This window comes from Tursiops truncatus, chromosome 18 (genome assembly GCF_011762595.2).
Source record: "Tursiops truncatus isolate mTurTru1 chromosome 18, mTurTru1.mat.Y, whole genome shotgun sequence".
Taxonomy (NCBI): Eukaryota; Metazoa; Chordata; class Mammalia; order Artiodactyla; family Delphinidae; genus Tursiops; species Tursiops truncatus.
The window spans coordinates 23,464,331-23,478,663 of record NC_047051.1 but is presented as its reverse complement, the minus strand read 5'-3'; the positions used below and the strand labels follow the sequence as shown (position 1 = coordinate 23,478,663).

General features: G+C 37.8%; 1 protein-coding gene across 3 annotated transcripts in view; it reads left to right on the top strand.

The window, feature by feature from the left end:
• Positions 1-14,333, top strand: part of DNAJC15 (DnaJ heat shock protein family (Hsp40) member C15) — a 105,375-nt gene that overhangs the window by 35,015 nt on the left and 56,027 nt on the right. The window contains exon 1 of one of the 3 annotated variants that reach the window (XM_073795249.1): positions 5,206-5,277. The exons of the other annotated variants lie outside the window; for them this stretch is intronic. Within the exon in view, the coding sequence (XP_073651350.1) occupies positions 5,212-5,277 (66 nt within the window). The 5' untranslated portion in view covers positions 5,206-5,211. Of the gene's footprint in view, positions 1-5,205; positions 5,278-14,333 lie in introns of those variants that run through there. 3 annotated transcript variants of the gene reach the window in all.

Genomic DNA, 14,333 nt, shown 5'->3' with positions numbered 1-14,333 from the left:
GACTCGGTGAAGAGGAAGAAGCGTTTCAGGCGCCAGTAGTATCACCTACAGAGTCGTAGGCCAGGTAAACAGGGCCCAGTCAGACACAGTAAGGAGGTCTCTTCAGGCTGAAATGTAGAGCTGGGAAAAGAAACTGTCCAGTGGAAACAATGCGAGCCGCATACGTGTTTTTAGATTTTCAGTAGCCATATTTAAGAAGTGAAAAAAATAGGTGGATTTAATTTTAACAATGCATTTTTATTTAATCCAGTATGTCCACAGTGATATTTTGACGTGAAATCAATATAAACTTTTTTTTAAAAAAATAAATTTATTTATTTATTTTTGGCCGCGTTAGGTCTTTGTTGCTGCTCACAGGCTTTCTCTAGTTGCGGCCAGCGGGGCTACTCTTCGTTGTGGTGCGCGGGCTTCTCTTGTTGCAGAGCACGGGCTCTAGGCGCTTGGGCTTCAGTAGTTGTGGCACGTGGGCTCAGTAGTTGTGGCTCACGGGCTTAGTTGCTCCTCGGCATGTGGGATCTTCCCCGACCAGGGCTCGAACCCATGTCCCCTGCATTTTGATGAGCTTTAAGCAGAGGAGTGACCTGTTGGACAACTGTAAAGTTCTCTCAGGCTACGTGTGAGAAGAGTGGATTAGTTGGAGAAAGTCTGTTTTATCCCTTTTCCACACCACCTTCCGTGTTGATCCAGCTAACAGTGATATGTCTTGCCCTTAGATGCACAGCACTTGTTGTCCATACTGTTCGTTGACTAGTCATACACAGTCTTGTGACATCTTTTATGTTGACCTGTCATTTTCCAGCATTTTTTTGTTTCTTAAGAGCAGAGACTGGATGTTTGCTTCAAGTAAGCACTCAATTTGTAAGCGCTCAGTTATCGTTACTTAACTGATAAATTTCTGGAACAGAGTCAGTGGACTGGAAAGGTTTCAGAAAGCAATATGCTTTTGTTCAACAGACATTTCTTGAGCACTGCTGGATACCAGCCAGGTATCATCCTTGGAAGGAGTAAACGAACAAAACAGATAAAAAGTTTGAAGTAGCAAACTCTTCGAGTTCCTGCTATGTCTCATTCATTCCATACCACAGTCCTGTGAAGAAGGTCCTTTTCAGTTGTCACTTAAACGAGAGATGGAGACTCAGAAAGTGGTAACTCATCCAGGATCATTCTCCTAATAAGTGGTGGGCCTAGGGTTCTAAATCCTAACACTCTTTCTGCTGTGACTTGCTGACTCCTTAGAAATAAGGCTTTCTTTCTTTTTTTTATTATTTAACTTTTTTAAAAATTGAAGTATAGTTGATTTACTATGTTATGTTGGTTTCAGGTGCACAGCAGAGTGATTCGGATATATATATATATTCAGGTTCTTATTCCTTATAGGTTATTACAAAATATTTCAAAATATTGAGGATAGATCCCAGAAATAAGGCTTTCTGAATAGAGTGTTCAGTCTGTGATGTAAACTGGATTAAGGTATTAGGTTAGGTAGAACTCATCTCTCTATGGAGAGTTGTAAAAATCTCAGTACTGGACTGATTTGCAAGGCAATTGGAGCCCTGTGGTATTTTGAAGATAGAAATAATATTGGTGATTTTTTTACATCTGTAGGTACTTTTATTTGGAAAAGGGAGTGTATAGAATCCAAGCTATCAGTTAGGAGACATCTTTAGTAGTCTGGGCACGTGAAGGCTAAAGTGTAGGCCAGTGATTCTAAACCTGCCCAGCCCAGAGCCCCCTTTTTATAACAAATATTAAAGTTTCCTGTAATATCCTAAAGATTTATAGGCAATAAAAAATACCCATAAGCATAATTTAAAAAAATCAGTGTACTGCTCTAATTGAAGCATAAAGGTAAAATAAGTATTTTATTAGAAAATAATGTGTCTACTATTTAAATACGTAAGTACTCAGGCATGATTACATTAGAAGACACAACGAAGAACTGATCAGTTGCTGGCATACTGCACCAGTGCAAAGAAATCATTGTGAGTGGGATGGCTATAAATGCAGGCTGATTTCAGATGTATTACATTGGCAGTTCAAATACCATAAGAGCCATTGTCATCGGCAAACTAATTTTTCCCAAGTTGTGAACAATTTTTGGTAAAATTTTGAATGAAACAAAGTGGAATCTTACCTCAATTTACATGATAGCTGCAATTCTGGAAAATTCAGTCTTCACTAAAATGGTGCAAAAATGATATATTTTATATGTAGTAAAGTCCTAGACTAAGATGATCATAGATAGGCTTTTCACCTACTCAGTGTCCAGTAGAGTCTTTTAAAATCTTGAGGGATGCGGGCAGTTGTTTGTTGTCCTGTGTTGTCTCATATATTTTAGGACTTCTAGGATCCATAGTCCTCATCCACTAAATACCCTCCTTCCTATCCAACTTATCATGACAACCAGAAAATGTCCTTGCAAATTTTCAAAAGGTCCCTAAGGGTCTGTTCTGCTTCTGTAGGGAATCACTGGTCCAGGCAGTGACCAATGATGAGGTAGAACATAAGAGAGTTGATAATAATAACTTTGGGGAAACTTAGAAGTACTGAAAGTGATGGGAAGTTGACAAAGTGTAGGATAACAAAGAACAAATGACCTAAGTATGGGATATATTTGCTAATCTTATTGAAAATAGTAGAAAATCAAATGTTTGTCAAGGAATTGAAGAAGACATTTTTCATACCATTTTTTAAAAAGACGCAATTTATTTTAAAGTTTTTGAAATATGTATCTGCAGTTGTAGATGTTAAATAACTGTCTCATGTAAGCTTTCCTTTAGGGATTAAGAATTCAGGTTCATTAGCCTGTTTGGGAGATTAAAAGCTAAAAATGTAGGAGGAAATACCTGCATAGTACTTTGAATAAAATACTATCTTACAATTAATTGTTTAATAATCACAAGTCATGACCAGACTTTGCTTTAGCAAAGCTGCTTCTCATGGACAAGTAGAAAAGAAACTTAAAAGTTAAGAGGAGAATATTAACAATTTTTAAAGCAGTTTGAACAAAATTCAGTTTGTATGACTTGGTAGCCTTTCAATTTTCAGTACTTTCCTGAAGAGTGTAACTCCTAGTATTATTAGGATGATGTAACATATAAGAAAATTAGCCACGTATATGTTTCAGTGTAAGCAAACCTTATACATGAAAATTAAAACCTATCAGACATGTAAATTATCAAGTGCTTATTCATTACCAAAAAAAAGAGACCACTTTTATTTTTCAATTGTAATTTAAAATATTTACCTTGAAGCTTACCTTTGAAGAAATCACATGGATTATGTATTGTATATCCATATTTTTAACCTTGCCCTATTCTTTCCTCACTGTAAAACAGTGTTCCTATCATTGTTACCATAAGAGGAGGCTAAAATGTAAGCTCCCTGAAGAGGGACTTTGCTGTCTGTGTATTTCCAACATTTATAAAGGTGCCTGTTATGTGGTAAGCACTTTAAAAATAAATTGTTTAATGAGTACATGTTGTTCTGGAATGGGAAGGAATGAGAAGAATAGAGTTAATAAGAATTTTCAGTTGTCTACCAGTGAGTCCTACAAATAAAGATACAAAATTCAGCTTATCTAAAATGTAGCTCGTTATATCCCCTCCCTACGCATGGTGATTCTCACCTATCCACTACCTTGAATAATGCCATCAACACTCCACTTTCTCCCTTCTCACTGTTATTCTGTTGGTCTAGCCTCTCTCCTCTGACCTATTGTATTGATAATAGCCTTTAAAAACAGGTCTCTTTGCTTCTGGTCCTTTACAGCCATCAGTTATTTTTCTATACTACACAGCTAATTATGGTACTATAATTTTTTAAATTAATTTACCAAGTTCCTTTTTATAAATTTACCAAGGTCCAAACTTCCCATGGTAATTATATAAATTGTATAAATATGCCATTGTGATATACAGGACTATTCATGAACTAACCCCTAAATGACTGACTTACGCAGCCTCATTCTCCATCTCCTTCACTGTACTGTACCCTGTGCTATGACTTTACTTACTGTAGTTTTCTCCTCTGTCTGAAATTCGTTGCCTGGCAAACTGCTGTTCTTTTTTTTTTTTTTTAATATATTTACTTTATTTATTTTTATTTTTGGCTGTATTGGGTCTCCATTGCTGCGCACGGGCTTTTCTTTTAGCTGTGGCGAGTGGGGGCTGCTCCTCCTTGTGGTGCGCGGGCCTCCCATTGGGTGGCCTCTCTCGCTGCAGAGCATGGGCTCTAGGCACGCGGCCCTCAGTACTTGTGGCACTCAGGCTCAGCAGTTGTGGCTCGCGGGCTCCAGAGCGCAAGCTCAGCAGCTGTGGCGCACGGGCCTAGCTGCTCTGCGCATGCGGTATCCTCCCGGACCAGAGCTCGAACCTGTGTCCCCTGCACTGGCAGGCAGTGATTCCTAACCGCTGCGCCACCAGGGAAGCCCCTGCTGCTCATTTTTTAAGACTCAGGTTACTGATGTGAAGCCTTACCTGACTCGAGTTCCCTTTCCCTAGTAGAATAAAGTTGTTTTATCCTAAGTACTTCCTTAGAAAGTCATATACAGTTTTTTATTAAATTATTTCTTATACTATATCAAAATTATTTGTATATGTATAAGCACCTAGGTTGTGAAGTCTTAGGGCAAGAACTTATATGCTTGCTTCTGTGATTGGCATTGCAGTTGATACATGGTAGTTACTTGTTTATTAAATGAACAGCTATTAACTTTTATTACTACTGAGTGGCTTAATAAATAAACATGGATGTTTGGTTCAACATATTGATGCATGTATTCTTTTTCTGTTGGATTTCTCCTTTATGTTAGTTTCTAAGGGAGAAGAATCTGTGTCTGTCTTGCTCACTACTCTGCCCAGAATTTAGCACAAAGTCTGTCATAGATACTAAATAAGTATTTGTATACTTATAGATAAATGCTAAACAAATGTTTGTTGAGTGACTAGTCTCCATATTTCTCCATCACAGCTACCATTTTGATGCAGAATTTATTATTTTTTAAAAATTTTCCTCTGGTACAACTATTGTCTATCTTGAAAGTTAAATGTTGCAGTCTCAAGATAGAAGTTTTAGCATTTTATAACACTTTCAGGCAGTTCATATTTATCTAGAAGGTTATTTACTGCTTTTGCTGTTTTGGAAGAATATAATGCCTTAGGGAATTTGTAAACAATTTTGATGCTTTTTTTTTCCCCAGCAGTATCAGCTATGATGGAGTGGGCTGTTTTCCCAGTTCTCAGAAATTCTTTGATTCAAGATGGTGGAACATTTAAAGTAATGTGTGTTTGTGTGTGTGTGTTTTTCTGGTGGATATTTGAAACTAGATGATAGTAACAGATACCTGACTTGGCCCAATTGTTGAATTGCTGGCATTATTTAAATAGTACTTCTTCTCCTTTTTGAAACATGTCTTTTAAACTAAAATTAGATATTCTTTACAGGCAAGGACCAAGTTTTAAGGATCCTTGTTCTCTCAGTTCTCAGCATGGTACCAGCCTTGGTTACTGCTCTATAAATCCACTGAATAATTAAATTAACAAAGGAATGAAACAACTAGATGGAAGAAAAACAGAGGATTAGAGGACATGTTTTACAGTATGATGTACTGATGGCCTTAAGGAATAAAAAAGACTAAGATAAATGATATTCTCTCTCTGATTTTTTTTAATTGTAAAGACAGACATAAAATATAAGCATGTATTAAATATTAGGTGTAGTCAGAGTACACATGATGCTCTGACTTCTTCTGACGTGCTTTTCCAAATTTTGGTAACTTTATTGCTTGATGCCTCTGATAACACAGGCAGTCTCCAACTCTGTTTTTAAAGTTTGTCGATTCAATTCAGTATAATAGATTTTTTTTTTAACACCAAATACATAGAAGCTATATACGAGGTGTGTGTGGGGAGATGAGTGAGCCAGGATTGCCACCTTCAAGGACAGAGGGCAGCAAACTTCTTTTGTAAAGGGCTGAATAGTATTTTAGGTTTGCAGACCTTATGGCTTCTGTCACACTACCAAACTCTGCTGTTGTAAAGCAGAAGCAGCCATAGACATACAGCCTAGCTGCAATGATGTTAAAGTTTTACTCACCAAGAACTTTATTACTGTATAGTACTTACAGTATTTCTAAATGTGTTACATGGTTTTGGTAAAGATTTTTTTTTAATTAATTAATTAATTTTAATTTTTGGTTGCGTTGGGTCTTCGTTGCTGCGGGTGGGCTTTCTCTAGTTGTGGCGAGCAGGGGCTACTCTTCATTGCAGTGCGCGGGCTTCGCATTGCAGTGGCTTCTCTTGTTGCAGAGCACAGGCTCTATGTTCGTGGGCTTCAGTAGTTGTGGCACGCAGGCTCTAGAGTGCAGGCTCAGTAGTTGTGGTCCACGGGCTTAGTTGCTCGCTGGAGGTAAAGAATTTTAAGTAGAAGTTTTAGTAAGTGCCATGAATTGATACCTAATTTGTATATTTCCATTTGGGGTAACCCGTTTCATTCTTTCCTTCCATGCTAGAAAGCTTGTGATATTCTATTCAGAAACAGTTTAGAATCATTGACTCATTTACTCTCAGTTTTGTGTCAGTGGATCTATGCCTAGCACTAAGTTTATTGTCTATATTTGATCAATATGGTAAGGTTTTTTAACTGTGAGATTTTGTAGGGGATTGTTTCAGGTGCTTGTAGTATAAAATCACTTTTGGCCAGTACAAAAGCTGTGACCATGTGGGATCTTCTCATGATTCTTGTTTTTTAATAACCTTTATTTTTTTTCTGAGTTTGTCTTCAAACAGTGCTTCCCAATCTTTTAAACTTTTTATAATGTAACAAGTTCCATACCTGTCTCTTGCCCCCATAATATTAGTAATATTTTTTATTTTTAATCATTGAATATATAAAAATAAGGTAAAAATTAATGATATGCATGAATGTATTGAGTTTATGATATGCAAACAAATAGTTAGGGAGGAAATGAACTAACATTTAGTGAATGCTGTTTACCAGGCACTGTATTATATTCTCCCAATTCTCATAATAACCTATGAAGTTAGATGTTACTTTTCACCATTTTACATATAAGAAAACTGAGGATCCAAGAGGTTAATTAACTTTCTTAAGGTCATATAGCTCGTAAGTGGCAGGACTAGGATGTGAAACCAATTTTGACTCTAAAAGTCCTTGACTTTTATACTGTACCATATTATTTCTCCATCATTTAGATATAAGAAATTGATGAAATTCAACTCCAAGAAATGATATACAGTCTTGGTTTTTGTGGTACTTTTCAGAGTCTTCAGAAGCTTCAAGATATGTTTTAAAATTCTGTTTTTTTAAATAAATTTATGTATTTTATTTATTTATTTTTGGCTGCATTGGGTCTTCGTTGCTGCACGCGGGTTTTCTCTAGTTGCGGCGAGCGGGGGCTCCTCTTCATTGTGGTGCGCGGGCTTCTCACTGCAGTGGCTTCTCTTGTTGTGGAGCACAGGCTCTAGGTGCACGGGCTTCAGTAGTTGTGGCATGCAGGCTCAGTAGTTGTGGCTCACGGGCTCTAGAGCGCAGGCTTAGTTGCGGTGCATGGGCTCAGTTGCTCCACGGCATGTGGGATCTTCCCAGACCAGGGCTCGAACCCGTGTCCCCTGTATTGGCAGACGGATTCTTAACCACCATGCCACCAGGGAAGCCCTGTTTAAAAATTCTTAAACTTCAAAGCAGAGTTAATTTTATTTCACCTTAACTCAAAAAGGAAGAAAAGAATACTGTGTAATGAAATTAAGCTATAAGCATTACTACTGTAAGAAATTACAACCTTAAAGTAAAAGACCCTATTGTAAGGGAGTAAAAGTAGCTTTCAGGAAATGGGATGATTTCCCAAGCAAGAAGAATAACCGAATTACAAGGTGTTGCAGGTAAACCGAAAGAGAGAGTTTAAGGGGTGCTTTCCAGGGTCTTCGAAGTCAGTATAGTAAAAACTTGTAAGAGTACATGATAGGAGATGTGGCACATATATACAATGGAATATTACTCAGCCATAAAAAGAAACGAAATTGAGTTATTTGTAGTGAGGTGGATGGACCTAGAGTCTGTCATACAGAGTGAAGTAAGTCAGAAAGAGAAAAACGTGCTAACACATATATATGGAATCTTAAAAAAAAAACTGGCTCTGATGAACCTAGGGGCAGGACAGGAATAAAGACGCAGACATAGAGAATGGACTTGAGGACACGGGGAGGGGGAATGGTAAGATGAGATGAAGTGAGAGAGTGGCATGGACATATATATACTACCAAACGTAAAATCAATAGCTAGTGGGAAGCAGCCACATAGCACAGGGAGATCAGCTCGGTGCTTTGTGACCACGTAGAGGGGTGGGATAGGGAGGGTGGGAGGGAGACACAAGAGGGAGGGGATATGGGGATATATGTATATGTATAGCTGATTCACTTTGTTATATAGCAGAAACTAACACACCATTGTAAAGCAATTATACTCCAATAAAGATGTTAAAAAAAGAAAGTACATGATAGGGAGGAGGCTAGCTAGAGACACAGCAAGATCACTTTTATGGTCAGGGTGCAAAATTAAGTGCAGGATTAAAAGGGAGATACCAAAGATGAGGTATATTTGTTTCTGTTGAAGAATTTGTTTTTAAAGTTTATTTTAAAGTAGACAGATCAGAGGGTTTTCTGACTTAAGTTATTTATTAAACCCTTCTGACTGGTGGGATCTTCCACAACTTTTCTTTTTTAACCTTTATTTTTTCCCCTGATTTTAAAAGAAACAATTGTATAATAATATCGTATAGTAATTGAAGTAGGTACCATTTATTGAATGTTTACCACATGTAAAGTACTAGGTGATGTATATGTATGTCCTAATTTTTAAAAATTCATAGCAACCCAAGGAGGTAGGTATTGTTTATTTCATTTTACAGGTGAGGAAGCTCTAGTATAGAGGTTAAGTAACTTGGCCAAGGTTATGTTGCTGATATGTAGAGAGTAATTCAAACCATATTTCTTTGAATTCCAAAGTCTGTGATCCAAAGATTTTGTTTTAGTGATAAAAGGTAGGTAATAAGAATATATAACTACTGTTAATGTTTTGTTTTATAGCATTCCATTTTTTTCCTGTGTGCATATATGCTGAACATTCCGTCGTATAACTTGCTTTTATTCTCTAACGTGGTCTGTAAACATTCCTCAATATATTATTTAATTGTGGATGCATATTTTAAATGTACCTTAATTTATTTAATTATTCCCCTATTGTTGGGTATTCAAATTGTTTCCAGTTTTATATATTATAAATAATGCAGTGATGTGTATTCTCATATAAAAGTTTATATGCACCTCTCTGATTATTTTCTGAGCCTAATGACATGAATATGTTTAAGGCTGTTGATTCCTATGGTGAAATTACCTTCAAGACAGATTGTCCCAATTTGAATTCGTAGCATCAGTTTGAGAATGTTCATTGAACCACTCCCTTGACAATTGTAAGGCTTTGAGTTGTTGGCTAAATGGATGCCTCTCATTATTAATGGCCTTTATACTGGAGTGTGACAGATTGCCACATGGCCCCATCCAGAAGTTGAAAGAGGTACTAGTAATCCTACTTTCATACTTAACAAACTGTTAGTTTTATATTAAATGTAGGAGTTTTGAACATACAACTTCTTGTTGGAGGTTGAGGGAAGGTAAAATTTTGTGAAAAAAAAATAGGGAATTATATAAGGAGTGAGGACATCAAGGACCAGTGCTAGGATCTAACTTGACATTAGACAATTAAATGACACTATTTTCTCTGGGTAATTTATCAAACTACCTAGTAAGAAGTTGTATAAGGCAAAAGGTTTGTGAATGGGCACTAAAGTCAGGGATGTTGCATTGAGTATGAGCTCACACTGGAAAGATAATTGAATGATTTTTATAATCTATTAAAAGACTGTAGGAGATTAAATTGTTGCTTGAAGACCTAGGCTGTGGTCTGGAATTAGGATACCTGTGTTCCAGTCCCAGTGCAGACACTGATAACAATTGCTGTGACACTTCCCTGGTGGTACAGTGGTTAAGAATCCGCCTGCCAATGCAGGGGACACAGGTTCGAGCCCTGGTCCGGGAAGATCCCACATGCCATGGAGCAACTAAGCCCGTGAGCCACAACTACTGAGCCCACGCGCCACAACTACTGAACCCACGCGCCACAACTCCTGGAGCCCGTGCACAGCAATGGAGAGTAGCCCCCCACTTGCCGCAACTAGAGAAAGCCCGCGTGCAGCAATGAAGACTCAATGTAGCCAAAAATAAATAAATTAAAAACAAAAGAAAACACAAACAAACAAACAAACAAAAAACAATGGCTGCAACTTGGACAAGGCATATGACTATTCAGGACCTCAATGTCTTCCTCCGTAAAAATGGAGGAAGTGGAGTGGGTTTTGGCTAGATGTTTTCTATCATTTCTTTCAGCTCTAAAAATGCCAGCAAAACATTGGACATCTTATGGAAACTATTAAAAATAAAACAGAAACATACATATATTTTGTGTGTGTGTGGGATCTTAGTTCCCCAACCAGGGATGGAACTGGGCCCCCTGCAGTGGAAGCACAGAGTCCTAACCACTGGACCACCAGGGAATTCCCAAAATATATCTTTTCTGTATAAAAGTATAATGTGTCTGCTCATAGAGTACTGTGTGTACTTCAGTTTGCACCTTTCAAAAGTCAAATAGAAATAGAACATTTCCCGAAAAAGAAAATATATAAATGAATTGGCGGGAGAAGTGTGTGATTGTGTGAGGGGGAAAGAGGCAGGGAAGGCTCATTTGAAGATAGGCTAAAATAGTTTAGAACTTAATTCAGGAATAGTGTAGAACTCTTAATTCAGGAAGTTACTGGACAAAAATAATTTAATAAAAGTCAATAAAACAATAAAAGTACAATAACAAAATGATAAAGGATATCTGTTAGGTAAAAAAAAGTCCCTTTTCTCCAAATTTTAGATAATAGAAAGAACTAAGGAAAATCCTTAAATTTGAAAGAGAGAAATTTAGGGCCAGTGAATAAAATAGCAGTGACGAACAAGTTAAAGAAACTAACTCCTAGAACTAAATGAACCTTGAATTGCCCAGAAGACCAAGCTTTTTAGAGCAAGCTTTTTCTGAAGCTTCAGGCCAAAGAACACGTCTCACAGGCTTCACTGATAGACTTGACACATCTAGCATGAAGAGCCACAGAGCACGGATGTAAAGCTTGCCATAGTTCTTACTTCCTAACAGATATCTTCCAAACACCGAAGTCATCTTTCAGTATCATTCTGGCTTAATTTTCTAATTAGAATTTGACTTTGAAAATCTTGCCCCTTTTGGCCTGTCTGCTTAGGGTTATTATCTTGAGATGATTCCGTATTGTTAAATAGATGGAAGTTGACCTTATATTTTACACGTTGTCTGCTCTATGTTTGAAATATTTTATAGGTTACTGGTCTAGTCTGTATTTAACATATTCTGTAGATATTTAACATATTCTGTAGATGATCCCTGCCCTCCAACGTACACATATATTCAATTGCAATAACCTAAAGTCACTGTGAGTTAAGGACAGAATCTCAATCAGAATTCAGGTTTCTCAGCTTCTAACCTTTGTTCTCTCCTGTATCCTCCCTTTTCCCTCTTGGTCTAGCATTGACCCTATCCTTCAGTTTTATCTGGACTCTTCTCAGAAGCCATCTATGACCCAGAAGCAGAGTACTTAGCAACTGGCCACCTGTCCACCTAACCATCTACACACACATTCATCCATGCAGTCAGTTAACACTAACTTATTTAACCCATACGTATTCTAGGAATACAAAGATGAATAGTACCTGCTTCTTGCTCTCTAGAGGCTCACAGTTCAGTAAAGGAGACAAGTTATGAAGTTGTGGTCTGGGATTACAATAGACAAACTGGGATGTAGAGAGGTGGGAGTATTTGAATAGGGGAGAGGGTACTGTTGGCATTGATTTCTTTCATATTTGGAAATTCACTTGTTCCTGCTGCCTATCTAGAGTCATTCCATTTTTCTTTGCTATTTAGTAACTGAGAAGCCATATATATACCAGACATCCTTCTGTGTTAGGGACTGGGGTCAATAATACTATCTTTATATGAACAGTGGTGAAACAGAAGGGTGGAGACGTATTAGACTCAACTGAATGAGGGTAGTAGGGATATGACTCAGATACCCCAAGTCCCTTAGAGCCAGCAGCTTCAGAGGACGGAGAGCTTATTTTGGGAAGTGACCTGGTCCAGACACAGGTAGGGACCAGCTCACAGGGCAAACATGTAAGGGTAAGTGCAAGTTTCTTATTGGCAGCCTCTGATCAAATATCTGCTGAAACCGACTTTCAGCGTCTTACTTCCACTACTCCCTACTAGCACTGACTTACTAAATTGTAATAAAGATAGAAACATGGAATCTCTCCCTCAGGTTAAACCTAGTGTTAAAGTGAAAGTTTTTACCAATTAAAAAAATGTCAATTACTATATTATTATAATCGTATACATCTTAAAGAGAGTTTTTAGTTAGTGCGTGCTTGTTTCAAATTTGATGGAATGTGTTAACACTAATTAGTAAAATTTGTGCACTAGATTATTCTCAGCACATTGGTTATCTCAGTGTAGCTGTATAAAGCACTGGATCTTAACTCCAGTGTCTCTGCACATTGATGAGGTATCATGAGGTAACATGACAAAGGGATGGGATTACAACCATGTGCCTTTGCAAATAGCCTAGAGGGAATCTTATCTATGGTCCATGATCTGATTTAAAATCTGGTCCTAAGAGAGGGTGTGTCATGTGTCAACTTTTGAGAGTCATTGACAACTAGAATAACCATCCCTTTATTATCCTAAGAAATATTTCTGGCTAAAAATCTAGTAAGTTCTAAAAGAAATTAGATAAATTTATGGAGAAATAAAATATAAAAGCAAACTAGTAGGTTTTTGAGGACTCGCAGGTTTTGTTTTGAGATTGTGAATCAGTTTGTAGCCTTTGTGAGGTGACTTTATTGATCCATATTTCTACCCCTAGTACAGTGCCTGGTTTGTAGTAAGCACCCCGATTAAATGTTTAAATAAATGTTGAATTAGTGAATAATGAATGAGTCAGGGCGATATACCTAAAAACATTATTTTCTGGTCCTGAAACACAGTAGAAATATGTATCAGCCAGGGTTCTCCAAAGAAACAGAACTAAGTAGAATGTATTATTTATCTATTTCTAGGAACTGGCTTACACAATTGTGTGGGCTGGCAAGTCTAAAATTTGTAGGGCTGGCCTGCAGGCTGGCAACTTTCAGACAGCAGCTAAGTCTTGAGGCAGAATTTCTACTTCCTCAGGGAAATCTCAGTTTTCTTAAGGCCTTTCAACTGCTTGGATGAGTCACACCTATGTTATCAAAGATAAACTGCTTTACTTAATAAAGTCAGCTGATTATAGATGTTAGCCACATGTACCAAATACCAACACAGCAACGCCTACACTGAGGTTTAATTGACTGACCTAGCCAAACTGACACATAAAGTGAACCATCACAGTATCCTTGGGTTTGAGAACTTGAGCCAAATGTGCAGCCTGGTGTGGCAAACCTGTGATGAACCCAGGGACTCCTGGTACCCTCTGAGGCGACCAGAACTAGGTCGGTATTGGGACAGGACTTTCTGGCTAGTCACATTTAACGTGAACAAAGAAAGCTGCTTGCGTTATTAGAGACAAGGTTTGTATCAGTGGGTCACTGAATAAATGCTAAACAGTACTTAAAAGGTTATTCATAAGATCATCAGTTATAGCAAGGATTTCAGTTTGGAGAATTTTTTGTTCATTATATTAGAGTGGAGAAGTACTCATTTGTCCTGAGCCTGAGAGTTTTGTTTCTTTTTTTTTTTTTTTTATGGTACGCGGGCCTCTCACCGCCGTGGCCTCTCCCATTGAGGAGCACAGGCTCCGGACGCGCAGGCTCAGCGGCCATGGCTCACGGGCCCAGCCGCTCCGTGGCATGTGGGATCCTCCCGGACCGGGGCATGAACCCGTGTCCCCTGCATCGGCAGGCGGACTCTCAACCACTGCTCCACCAGGGAAGCCCCTTGTTTCTTATTATGTTTGCTTTTGGGTTTTGTTTTACTGTTTCAGTTTGGTTTTGTTTTGCCCTTTTATTTACTCTCTAGTCATGCTGTAGATATTAATGCTTGCCTATGGTTTAAAATAAAGTGACTTTAAAGTCAATCAAGTAAGATGTAGTTAACATTGCTTTTTTTTTTACTTAATTAAAAATTTTCACTTAAATTAATTAAAGAATTGGTGC